This window comes from Pseudorca crassidens, chromosome 4 (genome assembly GCF_039906515.1).
Source record: "Pseudorca crassidens isolate mPseCra1 chromosome 4, mPseCra1.hap1, whole genome shotgun sequence".
Lineage (NCBI taxonomy): Eukaryota > Metazoa > Chordata > Mammalia > Artiodactyla > Delphinidae > Pseudorca > Pseudorca crassidens.
Window position 1 is genome coordinate 60,844,255 of NC_090299.1, and position 21,757 is coordinate 60,866,011.

The 21,757-nt window shown below is 37.4% G+C and overlaps 1 protein-coding gene across 3 annotated transcripts in view; it reads right to left on the reverse strand.

Moving 5' to 3' along the window:
• Positions 1-1,572: 1,572 nt before the first annotated feature.
• Positions 1,573-21,757, reverse strand: part of ARAP2 (ArfGAP with RhoGAP domain, ankyrin repeat and PH domain 2) — a 199,542-nt gene continuing 179,357 nt past the window's right edge. For all 3 annotated transcript variants that reach the window (XM_067735692.1, XM_067735690.1, XM_067735691.1), the window contains 3 exons: positions 20,648-20,711; positions 14,543-14,677; positions 1,573-4,745 (listed from right to left, as the gene is read on the reverse strand). In XM_067735692.1, coding sequence (XP_067591793.1) covers positions 4,395-4,745; positions 14,543-14,677; positions 20,648-20,711 — 550 coding nt within the window. In that variant the 3' untranslated portion in view covers positions 1,573-4,394. The remainder of the gene's footprint in view (positions 4,746-14,542; positions 14,678-20,647; positions 20,712-21,757) is intronic.

Consider the following 21,757-nt stretch of genomic DNA (forward strand, 5'->3'; position numbering starts at 1 on the left):
CAGTCAGATTTATGAGAACCCACCCCAACAACCTCATTTTGACTTAATCACCTCTTTAAAGGCTCTATTTCCAAATACTTCAAATTTGGGGGTACTAGGGGTTAGGGCTTTAGCATATGGGTTTTGGGGAAACACAATTCATCCTACCACCTGTGGTAATCTGTTCTGTTAGTGTATAACATATTTTTAAAGGGACGAGAAAAAAATAAGCAATTTGAAAAACAGTAGTAAGAAGTAGCAACTTAGACCAAATGAGAGCTAGAAAAACTAATAAATTAATAAATAACATTTACTACTCCTCTACTGTGGGTCAGGTATGTGATATACACACACATATAAAAATATGTATACAGTCATCTCTCAGTATCTGCAGGAGATTGGTTCCAGGACCTGCTACTGATACCAAAATCTGAGGATGCTCAAGTCCCATAGTCAGCTCTTCATACTCATGGGTTTCGTATCTGTAGGTTCAGCCAACCATGAATAGCATATTAAGTTTTCAGTCACAGTTGCCTGAATCTGTGAATGCAGAATGTGTGGATACTGAGGGCCAACTGCATACTTATTGAAAAAAATCCACAGATAAGTGGACCTGTGCAGTTCTTTCCCTTGAACAATCTGGGGGTTAAGGGCGCTGACCTCTGCCCAGTTGAAAATCCTTATGTAACTTAGAGTTGGTTCTCCCTATCTGTGGAATCAACCAACCATAGATCATGTAGTACTGTAGTATTTACTGTTGAAAAAAATCCATGTATAAGTGAACTGGCACAGTTCAAACTTGTGTTGTTCAAGGGCCAACTGTATATGAGTCATACTACAAGATCAGTGTTATTCCCACTTCTTGGATGAGGACATTTAGATTCTGAACTTTAATAATTCACAAAAAGTCTTAAATCTGTACAGGTATCTCAATTTTTAAAAATGTTACATTCAACATATGGTAGCCATGGCAGAGAAGATAAGGATATACAAAATAATTTAAAACATTTAACAAAAAATTGTTAAAAATAATAACTATAAAATGTAAAGCAGATAAATTTTAGCTATCTACAAGATTCATTTCTGTGATGTCTGTTTCCAAATGATTAGAAATAAATGTGATGATTGTACACATAATAGGATATCCACATTGTTGATAATATTAAAGTCTTGGTGCAAATTTTGATGAGATAGTGAAAGTTTACATTTTCTTCTCCCCAGAGTGATTATCAAAAGTTTAAGAAAACGTGCAAATATCTGGATACTACCATCTATCCAAATAAATTTGGTGCATTTTCAAAAGTATTTCCTTTTACAATATAGTTTGTTTTAGGATTAAAAATTATCAAATGTAAATGCAAATTAGCAGCTAATATAGTTATGTGCACATCATATTTTTGCTTCAATTACTTTTGCTTAGTTTTATTAACTTTAGTTAGGGCTCTAGAAATGAGAGTACCATCAATCTGTTTGTGTCATGTCTGCATATATTCATCATTTAAAAAAGAACAATATTCATACTGACATGTTTGAAAAAATGACAGCTAGTTTGAAGTGTATATTAAATTCAGATTTTTTAAAAAAGGCAAAAAGGAAAGGCAATCTATTTGATTTATTTCTCTATTTTGAAAAGTTGAAAGTGGTTATTTTGAAAATCAGTTGCACTCAAGTGGACTTGTAAAACAATTTTAATTTTTACTCAAAATATATGAGAGGTCATCATTAGTCCTTATCTTACATTTGTAAAATGGAGACAATTGTACAGGAAGGGAAGGGAAACAGAAGTTATTAGATTTTAAGCTCAAGTTTCAAAAGTATTCAAATAAGGCAGGTAAAAAAAAAGATACTTTCCCATTGTCCAACATAATTTTCATGTCTCCTTATTTCATAAAACATAAATATCATTTACCAGAAATAATAGTTTATTTTAGATTTTTTCCTAAATACCATGATTTCTTGCTTTTTAAAGGAAGGCTCCCCAGCAGTGCCACCTATAAACTGACCAGCAGTTTCTCTCTTTAAAAAAAGTCCAATCTATGTGGATTTAAAGAATAAATATCACACCCCCATGGTAAACTATTTTATCACCACCATATATAAGTGATCAGTATTTTTCAATGAAGAAATTCATAGCATCAAACAGTGTTATACTGCACTATGATTGGACTGACTGAAGTATGGGCCTCTGTATACAAATTCTGATAAGACACCTGAAAAACAGGGGGAAAAGGAAATGGAAACTTACACTGCATTGAAGAGACTGTGTGCAGAGGACCTTGCATGGATGCCACTTGCACTGAGTGCAAGTGGAATAAAGCTAGGAATGAAGCTTGGCTACCTAAAATAATTTTGATCAAAATAATTTTGATCAAAACTCACCCGACCTAATAAAATTCTAAAGAAACTGACAAAAAGTGCTACCCCTAATGTCACCTATAACTAGATAGTATTGTCTGTGAGGAAAATAACCAACTCAGTAGGTACTCTTTATGTGGAAACAAAAATAGAGGGCTTGGTCATTATTCATCAGGCACAGGGAGGAGACTGCTACTTTATTAAAAAAAAAAAAAAGAAGACAAGGTTAAAAGTGAACTGGTAGCCCCCAGAAGTATAGTATCAATTGTTAATCTAACTCCTACCTCCAGGTGGCCATATGTTGTACACTTCCAGTAAATTTTGACTCAGTCTTACCTAATAAGAAATGAACATACAAAGAAAAACAATAAACCAACAATAAAACCCTGTGGTGATGAATGTTGCTCATTCCACAATGATAGTAAGGAACTCTAAATAAAAAAAAACAAAAATTGCTTGTACACAGCAACAGTGCAAGTGTCATCCATGCCAGGTCCTGTGCACACAATCTCTTCAATGCAGTATAAGTTTCCTCTCAGCAGCCACCACCTGCAAAGAACTGAAGTGTAGTGAATGGATTTGCACTGCAGCTGATTCACTGACACTGTAAGGAAGAGTGGCCAGTGCCATTATTCGTGTTTAGTGGCTGAATACTAATCTTGGGAAATAGTCACTAGACTTTTTTCTTAACAAGCAGTTTCTCGTGAACAAGGTCTGGTCAACAGTGAACTAGAATGAATCTCAACCTGACCTCCTTGACTTTTAGGACATTTTTAACTCTGCCTCTCTTTTTTTTTCTAAATGTCGGTTCATTGGTTTGTTTATTTTACTTTTGGCTGTGTTGGGTCTTCGTTTCTGTGCGAGGGCTTTCTCCAGTTGCGGCAAGCAGGCGCCACTCTTCATCGCGGTGTGCAGACCTCTCACTATTGTGGCCTCTCTCGTTGCGGAGCACAGGCTCCAGATGCACAGGTTCCGTAGTTGTGGCTCACAGGCCCAGTTGCTCTATGGCATGTGGGATTTTCACAGACCAGGGCTCGAACCCGTATCCCATGCATCGGTAGGCAGATTCTCAACCACTGCGCCACCAGGGAAGCCCCCTCTTTGCCTCTTTTAAAGTGTTGTTTGATAGGCAGCCACTAAAATAAATCCTCCCCCTTTTCAACTTACTTCCTTTTTTTCCCCTAAGGTTGGCCCTGTGTAAACCTAAAAACATATGGTAACTTTATATACAAGGTTTCTCAAAGTGCAAAATGTGTTACATATAATTTCATAGGCTTCATTTATACAGAGCATTCTATACAATACAGTACAGTTTGCGATTTCTGTTCATAAATTTACACCACTTAGACAACTAGAGTTGACCCTTGAACAATGTGGGTTTGAACCGCCATGGGTCCACTTATACATGGACATCTTTTTTTTTTTTTTTTTTTTGCGGTACGCGGGCCTCTCACTGTTGTGGCCTCTCCCCTTGCGGAGCACAGGCTCTGGATGCGCAGGCTCAGTGGCCATGGCTCACGGGCCCAGCCGCTCCGCGGCATGTGGAATCCTCCCAGACCGGGGCACGAAACCGTGTCCCCTGCATCGGCAGGTGGACTCTCAACCACTGCGCCACCAGGGAAGCCCCATGGACATCTTTCGATAGTGAATCCTACAGCACTACATGATCCACAATTAGTTCAGTCCACAAATGCAGAGGAATTTTGTATACAGGGGAGGGGTTTGACTACAAATTATGCATGGATTAACACACCAACCCTTGCCCATGTTGTTCAAGGGTCAACTGTACTTCAAAAGGTGGCCACTCAAAGTAACCCAATGCCTTCCTACACAAGGTTAATATAGCTGAACTGTACAGGCTTTGTTCAGAACAAAACACAGTGAATTTACACTTATATATACATACATAGTTTAAAATGCTCTTTAAATGGTTAAGGATAGCCAGACAAATCTCACCAACCATGAAATATATTTTGGTTTCTGGTTTGCACACATACATTGTACACAATATTTAAAAAAATAATTTGCAAGACAAGTCATTTTATTTATTTTTACACCATCTACTCAGGCTGTGACTCTTTTGGAAGGGTTCTTGCCCGCTGTAGAACCACACTAAGCTCTTCGATGACCTTTGGTGGTAACTTATTATTAGAGTCCAAAGTAGCTTTGCCATTCCTGTCCTCAGTCTTTCTCAATGTCTTTAGGCCTTTCTGTTGCCCTTGAAGGACCTCAGCCTCTGTGTCCTCCAGACAGTTGAAACTCCAATGTTTTCTGGTTCGATTTCGAAGTTTCTCATCCTTGTGCTCCAGGCACTGGGCCACGATGGAGGCTCTCTCCCTTAAGGTGCCATCCCCAGGCTCTTGGTCATGCTTTGCACTGAGCCGTAGCCTTTCGAGTTCTGCTTTTGCACTCTAAAAATAAAACAAAACATCTCACAGGGAAGCAAGATCTGGAACACTTTTTTTAAAGAATACTCTGCACATAAAAGTTGATGCTTCTTGTATTAGAATTTATTTCTGTGATTTAGGTTCTAACATGACTTTGGTACAAGCAGCATGTCTGAATTTATAGACTGATCTTAGAGCTACAAAATCAACTGAAATGGAGATCATGGAAATTCATTTTAACAAGCATTTAGCATACCACTTCAAAGATGTCTTTCAAGTTAGTTATTCAAATTAACTCTCATTTCAAACTTGCCTCTTCCAATTCAGTGCCGCTTATATGTGTCACATATTCATGCATCTGTAATTCCTACAGTGTTATACCCAAAGGACAGAGGAAAAAGGGAGTCTCCGTGGCCATGAGTCCAGGAAATGCTCTGTACTACAGATCCCTCTTTGAGAGTCACAATACATATTAGCATATTAAAGAAGCTAAGAAATATTACAGCAGAAAAATCTGACTTCTTTTTCTATTTTCTCTTCCCCAAATATTTGACTAGTGAAATCTTTTCCCCGCATAATACCCTATTAGAATCCCACAGAAATATATACCCATAGATATACTTAGGAAAATACTGAAAGGTATATATAGTTGTGTATTAAAACCCACTTTTGTATCAGTGGATTAAAGTACACATTCATTCAGTGAACTTTAAGTGCCTACAGGTACCAGAAATCCATTGAGACACAACTTGCATTGGGACAGAGGTGCACTTTCCTAACTAGCGTCCAGGGTGTCTTGTGACTGGGCAAGTACTGGCATCCAGAACTCTCATGAGATTCTCAAAGGTGACTACAACCTCATCAAATGTAAGATAAAAGAATGAACAACAGAGAAGCAAGCATCTAGTGGATATGGAGCCACAGCAAAAGGCTACCCAAAAAATTGGGTCAGGGCAGGAAGGCATAGTCATTTTTCTTTTCACAAACAAGAATTGAAGGAATTTCTTCAATATTTCCCTAGTAAAAATTGAAAAGCACAGAAAGAAGAAATCCAAAGAAAATTTTTTTTATTATATTACAAATGTTTGAGAGAGAGAAGATGAAATAAAAGGGGTAGTATATAATATTAAGAATGGGACTATTTTGCAGATGGCAGAGTAGTAGGACGTGAGCTCACCCCTTCTTAGGAAAACACCAAAAATCACAACTAACTGCTGAACAACCATGAACCAAAAAAAAAAAGCCAGAACCTACCAAAAAAGATACCCTACATCCAAAGACAAAGAAGAAGCCACATGAGATGGCAGGAGGGGCACAATTGTGATAAAATCAAATCCCATATCTGCCAGGTGGGTGACCCACAAAACTGGAAAATAATTATACCACAGAAGTTATCCCATAGGAGTGGAAGTCCTGAGCCTCACATGAGGCTTCCCAGCCTGGGGGTCTGGCAACAGGAGGAGGAGCCCCCAGAGAATCTGGCTTTGAAGGCCAGCAGAGTTTGATCACAGGAATTCCACAGGACTGGGGGAAAACAGAAACTCCACTCTTGGAGGGTACACACAAGGTCTCAAGCACACCAGGACCCAGGGAAGAAAAAGGAATGAACTCATAAAAGACTGGGCCAGACCTACCTGCCAGTATTGGAGGGTCTTCTGCAGAGGCAGGGGGGAGGCTGTGGCTCACTGTGGGGGACAAAGACACTGGCAGCAGTAGTTCTCGGGAGTACTCATTGGTGTGAGCTTTCCTGGAGGCTGCCATTTCCTCCCCAAGACCTAGCCCCACTGGAGCCTGTAGGCTCCAGTGGTGGGACGCCTCAGGCCAAACAACCAATACAGCACCACCCATCAGCAGACAGACTGCTTAAAGTCTTCCTGAGCATGGCCCTGCCCACCAGAAGGACAAGACTTAGCTTCACCCACCATTGGGCAGGAACCAGTCCCTCCCACCAGGAAGCCTGCACAAGTCCCTTAGCCTCATCTACCAGAGGGCAGACAGCAGAAGCAAGAACTACAATCCTGCAGCCTGTGGAAATGAGATGGCAGAGGATTATTTCCCAGATGAAGGAACAAGATGAAACCCCAGAAGAACAACTAAGTGAAGCAGAGATAGGCAATCTACCAGAAAAAGAATTCAGAGTAATGATACTGCAAGATGATCCAAGATCTCAGGAAAAGAATGGAGGCACAGATTGAGAAGTTACAAGAAAAGTTTAACAAAGACCTAGAAGAACTAAAGAACAAACAGAGATGAACAACACAATAACTGAAATGAAAAATACACTAGAAGAAATCAATAGCTGAATAGCTGAGGCAGAAAAACGGATAAGTGAGCTGCAAGACAGAATGGTGGAAATCAATGCTGCAAAACAGAATAAAGAAAAAAGAATGAAAAGAAGTGAAAACAGTCTAAGAGACCTCTGGGACAACATTGAATGCCCCAACATTCACATTACAGGAGTCCTGGAAGGAGAAGAGAGAGAGACAAAGGATTTGACAAAATAATTGAAGAGATAATAGCTGAAAACCTCCCTACCATGGGAAAGGAAACAGTCACCCAAGTCCAGGAAGTACAGAGAGTCCCGGGCAGGATAACCCCAAAAACAACATGCCGAGACACATAGTAATCAAATTGACAAAAATTAAAGACAAAGAAAGAACATTAAAAGCAACAAGGGAAAAGAGACAAATAACATACAAGGGAACTCCCCTAAGGTTAACAGCTGATTTCTCAGCAGAAACTTTACAAGCCAGAAGGGAGTGGCACAATATATTTAAAGTGATGAAAGGGAAGAACCTACAACCAAGAATACTCTATCCAGCAAGGCACTCATTCACATTTGAGAGAGAAATCAAAAGCTTTACAGACAAGCAAAAGCTAAGAGAATTCAGCACCACCAGACCAGCTTTGCAATAAATGCTAACGGACTTCTCAAAGCAGAAAAGAAAGGGCCACAACTAGAAACAAGAAAATTACAAATGGAAAAGCTTTCTGGCAAAGGCAAACATACAGTAAAGGTAGGAAATCATCTGCACACAGATATGATTACCAAAACCAGCAACTGTGAGATGAGGAGAGCACAAATGCAGGATATTGGAAATGCATTTGAAATGAAAAGACCAGCAACTTAAAACAATCTTGTTTGTATATAGACTGCTATATCAAAACCTCACGGTAACTGCAAACTAAAAATCTACAATAGATACACTCAAAGAAAAAGGAATCCAAACACAACACTAAAGTTAGTCATCAATTCACAAGAGAACAAAAGAGGAAGGGAAGAAAAAAGAGCTGCAAAAACAAATCCAAAACAATTAACAAAATAGCAATAAGAACATATAGATAATTACCTTAAATCTAAATGGAATGAATGCTCCCACCAAAAACAGACTGGCTGAATGGATACAAAAACAAAACCCCTAGGGCTTCCCTGGTGGCACAGTGGTTGAAAGTCTGCCTGCCGATGCAGGGGACACGGGTTCGTGCCCCGGTCCGGGAGGATCCCACATGCTGCAGAGTGGCTGGGCCCGTGAACCATGGCCACTGAACCTGCACGTCCGGAGCCTGTGCTCCGCAACGGGAGAGGCCACAACAGTGAGAGGCCCACGTACCACAAAAAACAAACAAACAAAAAACCCCTATATATATTCTGTCTACAAGAGATGCACTTCAGATCTAGGGACACATACAGACTGAACGTGAGGGGATGCAAAAAGGCGTTCCATGCAAATGGAAATCAAAAGAAAGCTGGAGTAGCAATACTCATATCAGACAAATAGGCTTTAGAATAAAGACTGTTACAAGAGACAAGGACACCACATAATGATCAAGGGATCAATTCAAGAAGAAGATACAATAATTGTAAATATATAAGAACCCAATATAGGTGCCTCAATATATAGGGCAAATACAGCCATATAAGGAGAAATCGACAGTAACCAATAATAGGGATTTTAACACCCCATTTTCATCAACGGACAGATCATCCAGACAAAAAATCAGTAAGGAAACACACTTTAAATGACACATTAGACCAGATGGACTTAATTGAGATTTATAGAGCATTCTATCCCAAAGCAGCAGAATACATATTCTTCTCACGTGCACATGGAATGTTCTCCAGGTCATGTGCTGGGCCATAAAGTGAGCCTCAGTAAATTTAAGAAAATTGAAATCATCAAGCATCTTTTCCGACCACAACAATATGAGATTAGAAATCAACTATAAGAAAAAAACCCGTAAAAAACACAAACATGTGAAGGCTAAAAAATATGCTATTAAACAACCAATGGATCACTGAAGAAATCAAAGAGGAAATCAGAAGATACCCAGAGACAAATGAAAATGAAAGCACACTGATCCAAGACCTATGGATGCAGCAAAAGCAGTTCTAAGAGGGAAGTTTACAGCAATGTAATCTTACCTCAGGAAACAAGAAAAATTACAAATAAACAACCTAACCTTACGCTTAAAGCAACTACAGAAAGAAGAAGAAAAACCCAAAGTTAGTAGAAGGAAAGAAATCATAAAGATCAGAGCAGAAATAAATGAAATAGAAATGAAGAAAACAACAGAATATCAATGAAACTAAAAAGCCGGTTCTTTGAAAAAATAAAATTGATAAACCTTTAGCCACACTCATCAAGGAAAAAAGGGAGAGGGCTCAAATCAATAAAAGCAGAAATGAAAAAAGAGAAGTTACAGAGACACCACAGAAATACAGAGGATCATAAGAAACTACTACAAACAACTATATGCTAATAAAGTGGAAAACCTGGAAGAAATGGACAAATTCTTAGAAAGGTACAATCTCCTAAGAGTGAACCAGGAAGAAATAGAAAATATGAACAGATCAATCAGGAGTACTGATATTGAAACTGTGATTAAAAAACTCCCAACAAACAAAAGTCCAGGACCAGATGGCTTCACAGGTGAATTCTATCAAACATTTAGAGAAGAGCTAACACCTATCCTTCTGAAAGTGTTCCAAAAAACTGCAGAGGAAGGAACACTCCCAAACTCATTCTATGAGGCCATCATCACCCTGGTACCAAAACCTGACAAAGATACTACAAAAAATGAAAATTACAGGCCAATATAGCACTGATGAACGTAGATGCAAAAATCCTCAACAAAATACTAGCAATCTGAATCCAACAGTACATTAAAAGGATCATACACCATGATCAAGTGGGATTCATCCCAGGGATGCAAGGATTCTTCAGTATCTGCAAATCAATCAGTGTGATACACCATATTAACAAATTGAAGAAGAAAAACCATATGATCATCTCAATACATGCAGAATAAGCTTTTGACAAAATTCAACATCCATTTATGATAATAACTCTCCAGAAAGTGTGCATAGAGGGAACATACCTCAACATAATAAAGACCATATATGACAAACCCAAAGCTAACATTATATCCAACAGTGAAAAGCTAAAAGCATTTCCTCTAAGGTCAGGGACAAGAGAAGGATTTTCAATTGTGCCACTTTTATTCAGCATAGCTTTGGAAGTCCTAGCCATGGCAATCAGAGAATAGAAGGAAAAAAAAGGAATGCAAATTGGAAAAGAAGAAGTAAAACTGTCACTGTTTGCAAATGATGTGATACTATGCATAGAAAATCCTAAAGATGCTACCAGAAAACTACTAGAGCTCATCAATGAATTCGGTAAAGTTGCAGGAAACAAAATTATTACACAGAAATCTGTTGCATTTCTACACACTAAGTATGAAAGATCAGAAAGAGAAATTAAAGAAACAATCTCATTTACCATCTCATCAAAAAGAATAAAATACCTAGGAATAAACCTACCTAAGGACGCAGAAGACTTGTACTCTGAAAACTATAAGACACTGATGAAAGAAATCGAAGATGACACAAACAGATGGAGAGATATACCATATTCTTGCATTGTAAGAATCCACATTGTCAGAATGACCATACTTCCCAAAGCACTGCTATCTTTAAAATAGATAACCAACAAGGTCCTCCTGGATAGAACAGGGAACTCTGCTCAATATTCTGTAATAACCTAATGGGAAAAGAATTTGAAAAAGAATAGATACATGTATATGTATAACTGAATCACTTTGCTGTACACCTGAAACTAACACAACATTGTTAATCAACTATACTCCAATATAAAATAAAAATTTTTTAAAATACTATTTTGAAAAAAAAAAAAAACTGAGTAGCATAAACAGTGCTGTAACTAAGGATGTCTAATATAATGTTTAAAGGGCAACACCTCACCTCTTTTTCTCTATAGTGCTCATCACTTTCTAATATATATACTAGACAAGCTACTTATATCTCTTGTGATTATCTGAATGCCCTGCTAGAAAGTTAATGCAATGCAAGGATTCTTTTGATTTGTTCATTGACGTGCAAACCTATCACAGTGCCAGCACACAGGAAATGGTCAATAAATATTTTCTGAATAGGAAGTGAAGAAAGCTTAAAAAAATTCAGATGTTTAATATTCTGTTCTATTTTCCTAAATTTCAGCAGATCAGGACATGAAATTTTGTAAGTCAAATTCAAGCTGAATAAAAACATTTTAATCAACATAAATTATAAATAATTTTGCAATTTAGAATTTTCTGATAAGCTCATGATTATACATCTCAGATAAGTATTTCTTCTCTAAAACTGATAGGAAGAAATATTTAGTTATTTAGTATCTAGTTGAATTCCAAAGTTTAATTAGAATATGTTTAAGAGAGATAGTAGTAATAGTTGCACAACCATGTGAATGTAATTAATGTACTATGCACTTAAAATGGTTAAAATGGAAAATTTATGTGTATTTTATCACAGTACAAAAAAAATGAGAGATTAGTAAAAATTATGGCTATTTAGCATAGGAATGTGACTGGGAGTTTATAAATATGAATCTTACTAAAAAGTTTCACGTGACATCTATTACGGAAAATCAAGGATCAATATAGAGTGGTTTTATATATTATACAGTTCTCATTACTTTTCAGTTATCAGCAGAAAGACTTTGGGACGCTCTTAGATGCAGAATTTAGAGGCCAAATATTCATACATGTAATGCTGAAATTTCAAGTAAAACTATGATATTAGCCTAAATGACATAACCTTATACAAAGGCGGGGAGGCATGATGAAGTGAACTGGTAGAAATCAAGAGATGGTAGTGAGTGCTTTGCATGAACAATATGGTGTGTGGAGTGCCTTTGCATGTTATGGGGAAAGAAAGCCAAGGCATCAGTACTGTGGAAAGAAGGGCATCATTTATGTGCTGCACTATCCTTAAGGTCTTAATAATTTAAAAAGAAAGACTGATAAGGTATGAAATTTAGGAGAGTAAAAGGTAGGCTGGTCCAGACGACGCCAGTTTGTGTCAGAGGGCATTTAGAGAAAACTGTTTGTTTAAATGGAAATGAGGATCTGAAATGGAGTGTGTCTCCCAGCAGAGAGAACACCCCCCCTATGAAGTAAGGGCTTTTATTATCCCTAGGAGCTTACAGATAAAAGCTGAGCACAATGAACACGATGAAGTAGGTACCTAAGTGGAAGTAGGAGGGCCGTAGGTAGCATATAGCTTGTACATTCTTATGCACTATTTGCCTCTTCATGTATGATTTCCTTTGTCAACAACTTACTTCCTCTGGCTTATTCACTAGCTCACTACTAATTTACTCAATAAATTTTGGAAGTCACTTCCTCCAGGAAGCCTTCCCTGCCTGGAGGAGGTATTCTCATACAAGTTTCTACTGAACCTCATGAAAGCAAGACAGCTCATGGAATGGGAAGTCACCAAATTCACCAATCTGTCAACAATTTGTTTGAAAAGCAACGCTTCTTGAATATATCTGTTGATATGACTATATATATATATATATATATTTTTTTTTGTGGTACGTGGGCCTCTCACTGTTGTGGCCTCTCCCATTGTGGAGCACAGGCTCCTGACACACAGGCTCAGCGGCCATGGCTCACGGGCCCAGCCGCTCTGTGGCATGTGGGATCCTCCCGGACCAGGGCACAAACCCATGTCCCCTGAATTGGCAGGCGGACTCTCAACCACTGCGCCACCAGGGAAGCCCGATATTACTATATTTTTTTCTTATGAATCTACTCTTAGTAATACTTTGTCATTTTATTAATATATTTTCTTATGTATTTACATAAATCTAATTCAATAACAAATATTTTATTGGTTCATATGAAAACTTGCAATTCTGTCCTTTTTAAGAATTAAATTTTAAAATTTGTTGAATTACCACATTTACTAAATTTACAAAAAAGCTTGGTTTAGTTTACTAACAAATTTTCTAGCAATTAGTATTTCACAAAATTGCTTTTTAAGCCTTTAACGATTTTTGTTACAGTTTTTGTACAGTTTTCTGGTCTCAAGTATGCTAAAAAATAATTGTCTCTGAAATTCTGGATTTGGGATTAAGTAAGAAATTATTATATATTCAATCATCACCTCAGTTCTGTACTGGATACTGGTTAATGTATTTTGAGCCTAATAATTTATTTTTTTGCTTTGCTCCGTAATCAATCCTGAGGCACTGTCAGGAGAAGCTGGAGTCACAGTAGGACATATCTACTCCCTATGTTTCTGTGTTCCCTAATCTGGGTTCTTGGGAAACATGACTCTTAAAATTTTAAGATTCCAGATTAGCTGAGGAATCCATAGTTCTGCAAAGCAGTTTATTAGGAAGAAAAACCCGTAAGCGCAGAATGGCAGGAGGGACAAGCTCCTGAGTTCTTACTGTCTTATTCCTCCTTTTGATCACAGCAGCGCATAAGGACTGAACAGGCAACAAAGGGAATAAACCATTATTTCAAAGCTTTTATCTTCTGGAGAAGAAGCGTATTACAGTGAGATAAATGTTCAAGGAAAGACAGTCATGGAAAAACATTTAAAAAAAATCTGATCACTAAATTAAAATCGCTTTTGTCTTTCAAAAGTTATTCCTGTTATACCTGAAACTAACACAACGTTGTAAATCAACTATACTCCAGTAAAAATTAAAAAAAAAAAGTTATTCCTGTTTGGAAAGCAAGGAACTCACACAGCTTAATGGCCAAACCTAGGCTCCAAGAAGAAATAACAGTATCTTTTACATGCTTTTCTTTTTGCTTTGAGGGACTCATTTAAGGCCTTGAAATGCACATTAGTTGCAAATTGTCTAATGAGTTTTGAGTGCAAACAGCCTATGTCTTTTTCCTGAATCAAGACTGATGCTACTTATGGTCACCCTGCCCTTCAAGGTGAGAAGGAAAGCACACAGTTTTCATGAAAGATGCCAAATCTTCTTTATTGATGCTCAGGGGTCATCTTGCAGTTCCTTATATTAACTGAGACACCCCATCGGTTCCCAGCCTCTGAAATTTGATTGTGTTACTGGAAAGTCTAACTACCATGGCTCCAGACATTCTGCCATGGGCTCATTCTAAGGAGGTTAGAAGTGAACTTGTAAGGCTAATTTGAGACTGTGATTTTTATCACCAGAACTTATATATACATATTTAAGATTCTTGGCCACTTTAGGAATAAAAACAAAAAGTGGTATTGTACATATTTAATAGAGTGGTCAATGACATTATTAAAATTGATCATTTAAGAGAAGTTAATAAAATATAACACTTCAGAGAGTGGCATAGGGTCATTCATAAAGTTTTCTTGATGGATGTTATTTTTACTGTGCTTTTCAAAGTGCTTATTACTGTGCTTTTGAAACCAATGAAGTAATTAATGCATTTAATCACATTAAGACATAAGAAAACAAATGCTATGATTAATATAAAAACAAATAAAATCCTAACCTTACCTCAATATCTCTCCAGGCTTGGGTTGCATTTTTCTCATGCTGGATGGGAATTAGAGGCAAACCTCCAATTTTGGGAGTTTTGGTTATAGAACGTTTTCGTTCCTTTCCAGCTGGTGGCCATATATCACTTTCATGCTGTGGAAACAAAATTTCTTGCTGTGGGTGTGTGATTTTATTATGTGGTACACCAAATTATATAGTCACTTGGCTCCTTTCTCATATATCCAAGTCAGATGATCTGCTTTCCATGAGAAGGCTGTTTGTAATTATGATGTTCACTCTGATGGTGGTACCGCGTGAGGATGTAAAACTCTTAAGTGAACTGAGCTTTGTGGTCTCAGTTCAATTTCTAAACGTCAAATACATGTCTTCTGTACTACTTATCCAACCAAAAGGGGAAAAATATTTAAGGAAATCGGCAAATCTCTTTGTGGAAGAAAATTAATATACATGTCTACATTTTTAGGCCCTGTAATCAAAGCAATTGTACATTCATTTTCCCTTACCACCAAAGATAACTTTCGTGTCAAAATAATTTGACATTATATATACCCCAAGTCAACCTAAGGCATGGCTACTGGAAAAATTATCTTTATTTTATGACCTTTTGAAAAATGTTATTTTCATTTAATTGAATTCCAAAGAAACGTTACCTTGTACACAGACATTTATACTGAAAATCATTGTACAACAGAGAGTGGCACACATTTGTTCTCAAACTATTGACTACATATTCTGGGCACTGAGCAATTATAGATATGACTGGAGAAAAGGTAATTTTGCAAAGGGGAGAAATATCCATAGGTTAAAAATATAAACTCTTGGATGATAAATCCTTAAGATATGCATATAAAAGAAAAATCTTTAAAGAATTTTTCTATTCTTCAGGGTAGATTAACTTTTCAGAAGTTGGGAAAAACAAATTGATTTTCAGACAACAACCTGTGAAAGAAATACAGAATACCAACTACACACAATGAGACGTTTACAGATGTTATGATGAAATGAAAACCATTTGGTAAACTATATAGCTAAATGCCTACTCATTTTTTTCCTCTAAAGAATGAACAGATTCTTATTCTTATGTTGCAATTAGTAGTTTAACGTTGTGTTTTATAGCAAAGAACTAATTTCAACAAATGTTGACTATATACTCACTATAAAATAGCAGCTAAGTTATACTGAGGGGCAGACTGCTTGCCTTTGTGCTTATCAATATACGGATATTATCTCATTTAATCCTCAATGATCCTACAGTGCAGGTCCTATTATTACTAGATTTAGTGCATAGGCATCAGATCTACCCTTGGATTTCAGTGAAGTGCTTACTTTGGTTCAGCAAATCTACAATGGTAAATTATACAATATTTCAATCAGAGAGAAAGTTACAAGCTTCATATTATTATTTTTATGTCATGGTCTTAAACTTGGTAAAAAAAACTTTGATATTACGTAATTGGGATGTTCCCAACATGTAAAGCTGGGAGAATACTGGCTGGGAAGGAATTAGGTAATCCTATGAATTATGCCTACACTTTTACTCACTGATGTATAATATATGTGTTAAACGGTATTTTGAGGAATCTAAGAGCAAATGTAGTTTTCAAACACATTTTTTTTTCTGACATGATATACAATGCTGTGAATACCAGCTAATTAGTTCTCACTGGATTGATCCAAGAGGTATTTTTCCCAATAACAGAAATCTTTAGATCTAAGTAATATGTTCTGATAACCTTTATAGTTATGTATAAGTGACTTCAAAAGTCATACTGCATGGAGCATATAGCTGAGGATCATACTCTCATTATAGTGATCACAGCCCCAAATCTTCATTTCTGCATCCCACTTTTTCAAATTTTTTCCCCACATCTTTACTGAGGTATAATTGACAAAACTGTAAGATATTTAAAGTGTACAACGTGATGATTTGATACATGCATACATTGTGAAAGGATTCCCCCCATCGAGTTAATCAGCATATCTATCATCTCACATATTTAACCTTTCTGGGTTTCTTTTGGTAAGAACATTTAAGTTCTACTCTCTTAGCAAATTTAAATTATATAATACAGTGTTATGAACTATAGTCACCATGTCATCTATTAGATCCTCAGACCTTATTCATCTTATATCTGAAAGTATGTACCCTTTTACCAGACTCTCACTATTTCCCCCACAGCCCCTGGCAACCAACTGTTCCATTCTGTTTCTATGAGTTTGATTTTTATATGGAATACCATGCAGTAATTGTCTTTGTCTGGCTTAATTCACTTAGCAAAATGCCCTCCAGGTTCATCCATGTTGTCCCAAATGACAGATTTCCTTTTTTAGGGCTGAACAATATTCCATTGTATACATGTTTGTATATATGTATGTGTGCGTATATACACACACACTACACACATCTTTATCCATTCATCCATCGATAGACACTTAAGGTTGTTTCCATACCTTGCCTATGGTGAATAATCCTGCAGTAAACATGGTTCTGCCTATCACTTTCTGACCTTGACATCTTTCCAGGTAACCTAGTTTAGTTTCATTAACCCTAAATATTCTTTAGACTCCTTGAGATCTTCAGTCCATTCTCCACCACCATTCTACTTTTCACATTTTTTCCCACTTCCTTCACAGTCTGGCTTAGATTTCATGGTCAATCAGTATACTCACCTCCTTATAAATAAGATCAAGTCCTGTGCTGCTTCTCCTTTGATCACACTTGCCTGGCAAAGCCCCAAGCCTAGTTAAACCCAATTATACTTACTCCATGGGTGCCTCCAAATTGATGGAGGGGAAATAAAAAATAGAAAATCAATCTGGAGATGCATCTCACTTTAAATTTACCCTTAAATTTCAAGTGAGCACTTAGCCTTCCCTTCATATTCTAGTATAGTACAACTGGCTCCCTCACTCTCTGAAGGTATTATCTCATCTTTTATTCTGCCCCTACACTTCTAATATCCACCCCTGACTCACATGTGGTGACCTCACTGATTTAATTGAAAAATTATTAGTAATCATCCAATAATTTCATTATTTTCCCACCATGAAATGTACCAGTCTCTCTGCATCTACAGCCATATAAACAAGGCTCCCTTCTCTTCCAATAAGTATTTACTCTGATTATAAATAACTCTGCCCCAATCAATCATATCTATAATCACTCAGTGGGCCAGAATATATAGTCAATAATATGAGAACAAATGTGCCCCACACTCTGTTGTACAATGATTTTTTTTCACAATGCTGAACACATGCACTTGCTCACATTGCTTCCTGTTGGCTCAGGGCCTCTGCTGGTTTAATATTCTATCCTCTAATTCCTTGATAGAATTCTCTACATGTATCACCTGGTTTTCCTCCTTCCTCCAAGCTTCTTATTTCTTTTGCTCAATTTTTCACTTCTGTTTGACCTTTAACGTTTGGAATGTCCTAGGGCTTATTTGTCTGTCTTCTCTTTCTCTGTCTTTCCCTATAGCCCCCCCTCTCCAATTTTGTGTTCTAATTCTCTCTCATTCATACAGACTCTCTCTCATCTCACCCTATCCTCCAATGGCCTTTCAATACAATCCAAATGCTGACTTCCACAAAATTTACATTTCGGCCCCAAACTTTTGCCTGAGTTGTTGATCTATACACCTAAACTGCTACTCATCATATCCCCTTGTATGTCTAACAGGCATCTCAGATTTCATGTGGCCAAAACAGAACTCTCAATTTTCTTCTGCATCTCTGATAATGTCACCTACATTCATCAGCTGCCCAAGGCCAAACAAACAACTCGGACTCTTCCTTGATTTCTACTCCTCAAACTGCTATAGCTGATCAATCTGTAAGCTTTACTGCCTCTACCTTCAAATACTCCTGGATCTGAATATGTCTTACCAGACCCACTGTTACCACCCTAGTCTGAGCTGCCATCTTCTTCCACAGAGCTGTTCTTCCTGCTTCCATCTTTGACCTTCTACAGTGCAGTTCAACAAAGGAACCAAAATTATTATTTTCCAGTAATATAAGCTGATTATATCTTTCCCTTGTTTCCCACTGAAACTCCTAAACTGGGACTACATCATCTGTCCCCTGCCTTCCTTATCTCTTACATCCTGTCTCAGATAGGCCTTCATGATAGTCATGGAATAAGTCAAGATTATAACATGTCAGGACCTTGCTGACCCCTAACCCTGCCCTGGAATGCTCTGCCTGTCCTGCATACCTGGCTCCCTCATTTCAGACAGGTCTCAGCACACCTTTCAGATACTCAGAAAGGTATTCCCTGAGAATCTTTCTCAATTAATGTCCTCCTTATATCAGTCACACTGGCTTTCCTTTCCCTAGCTTATTTTATTTATTGTTTTATCACACTAATATCTATTTGAAATTTTATCAGATTATCCTCTATACTATTTTAGAAATACTAATTGAGCATGTACTTTGGAAGATGTATTGGGTTCTGTGATGCAGATATATAATTAGTTCTAATAAGACTGACAAGGTCCTTCCTCTCATGGAGTTTACATTTTAGTAGGAAAGACAGACATAAACCTAAAGACACAAATGCTTTTTAATTAGTATGACAGTGTTGAAGTAAAGAATGCTAAGGGTTCCTACAGCCTGAAGGTCTAATTGGTCTGAAGGTCAGGGAAGGTTTCTCTGAGAATGTGACATGTAAGCCGAAGACTTTTGAGGCAGGGGTAAGGATGGGGATGGATATTAGAAAAGTATTCAGGGCACCAGAAAGAATGCATTGTAAGGGGCACTCACTGTTGGATTTTGTGTGTGTGTGTGTGTGTGTATGTATTAACGTATATATTAATGTTTGTTTGCTATTTTCCTGTCTCTTTCCCTATGGAGGTGAACCATTAAATCCTCAAATCCAAAAGGACCTTAGTGTTTACCTTAATCCTAAGAAGTGGAATGAACTTAAGAAATGTAATTGGGCTGAGTCTCTGGGGCCAACACAATGAGGGACAGGTGAGTCAGGAAGAAATAACTTGGTGGTAAGAGCAACCTCTGCTTCCTGGCTATTTACACCTTAATTTTCAACTACAGAGTCTACTGACTTCAGTTATAAAAATGAAAACAATTTAGTTGTGCCATAACCAGACACTGTAACAGTTTTAGACTCTATAGTTCCAATCTTACTAATACTTCAAGCCTACTCTTTTTACAGTAGGACTTGAATATCTGGATTTTTAAACAGTCACAAAAAAGAAGCAAAGTCTCTAAAATGTTAGCCACTGGTCTTTTTCTGAAAATGCATTCCCAGGTAGTAATAGTAGAATCGGGCTGAGAAAAGCAGTGTTTATTAACCACTGGGAAGGTTAATAAGTTACATGAACAGAGAAAATGGTTTTCAAAACAAATAAGGACAAGATTTGGGGGTGAATTAACTTCTCACCTATAAGAGAAACAGGGAAGCACATCCTCAGTAATAAACAGTGGCAACTTAATTGTTACCAGTGAATTTCAATGCTCTTGTGGGGAAGCGTTGCTGGGAATTCGGCCAGACAAGGTTGGGGAAGAAACCAGTCCTATTAATGGGTCTATTTAACCCGTCACTGAAAGAGTGAGTGCTCCAATAGGGAGGAGACTAATTGGGGAATTGAGTATAGATGTTGGCCTCTGGTGCCTCTGTGTTAAACCACTAACTAAATGTATGGTCCTAAGCAAATCATGGAGCCTTTGGTAACCTTTGTTCCCTCATCTATAAGCAGTGCCATGCAATTTGTTGCAAGGAATACATGAGTTAACTCTTTTGAAGTATCTAGCACACAATATGTATTTAAAGAAATGTACGTTCCTGTCCTTGTTTCTGGAAAAAGCAGGAAGCTGTGGGGAGAACAAGAAGGAAAAGAGCACATTTTCTAAACAAAGATTAATGTGGGACTGCAAAAAAAAAAAAAAAAAAAGATGCAACAAAGAGTAGACTCTCTTTCAAAGAGTAATGGGTAAATCTGGGTTCTCATATATTTAAAAAAACATGAATGAGAAAATAAAAGTATACACATAAAACTCATTAAAAATTCTTTGAAAACTACTACCCTATTAACATTTGCTATAAAGTTGTTATACTTTACTGGCTAGTTGAAACAGATACAATACCTGGGCGATAAAGATGTTGGCCATCCACTCCATCTGAGTTTGTGAACTATCACAACACAGGTGCCTGCAAAACAATGTTTATAAAATATAATATTGAAAAAGACAGTGGAATTCTCCAGTGTATTTATTTGGTGAGTAAGTGATCAGAAACCTCTTGGGGTTTCTCCTCTTAATGACATTAATGTCATCAAAATGGGAGTATTTCAATACAAGTTGCTTCAGGCTTCTGTTAAGTGTACAGTATCAAAACAGTATAAATATGCTAGTTTAACCAAAATATAGCCAAAGCCTTTGGTAACTGCTGAAAAATGATTGGTGGTATTTTTGGAAAGGCAGAAAGGTCAATGTCATTTGCTTTCTTAGGTACGTGACTGTATAACATCTTTTTCCCCAGAAACTCTGAGCCTAAGAAGAAAAAGTTTGTGCACATAAGAGCAGATTTTTGAAAAAGGCTTAATCAGCCACCTTCATTATGATTATAAACATTATACCCACAAGGCTCATGAAAAATGAACTAAATGAAAAACCACTGCATATCCAATAACACTGATTCAGTAACCTTTTATTGAAAACCTACACAAAACAGAGATGTTGCCCTCTAGGTTCACATCCTCTATTAGGGGAGCCAGGAATATAAACAAATAAATTATAAGAAAGTGAGAAAAAGAGAAAGTAAAGTTGAACACAAACATAAAAAGAAAGGGAGCTTCAAGATGGCGGAAGAGTAAGACATGGAGACCACCTTCCTCCCCACAAATACATCAGAAATACATCTACATAAGGAACAACTCCTACAGAACACCTACTGAACTCTGGCAGAAGACCTCAGATGTCCTAAAAGGCAAACTCCCCACATACCTGGGTAGGGCAAAAGAAAAAAGAAAAAACAGAGACAAAAGAATAGGGACAGAACCTGCACCAGTGGGAGGGAGCTGTGAAGGAGGAAAGATTTCCACACACTAGAAGCCCCTTCGTGGGTAGAGACTGTGGGTGGCAGAGCGGGCAAGCTTCGGAGCCACGGAAGAGAGCACAGTAACGGGTGCGGAGGGCAAAGCGAAGAGATTCCTGCATGGAGGATCGGTGCCGACCAGCACTCACCAGCCCAAGAGG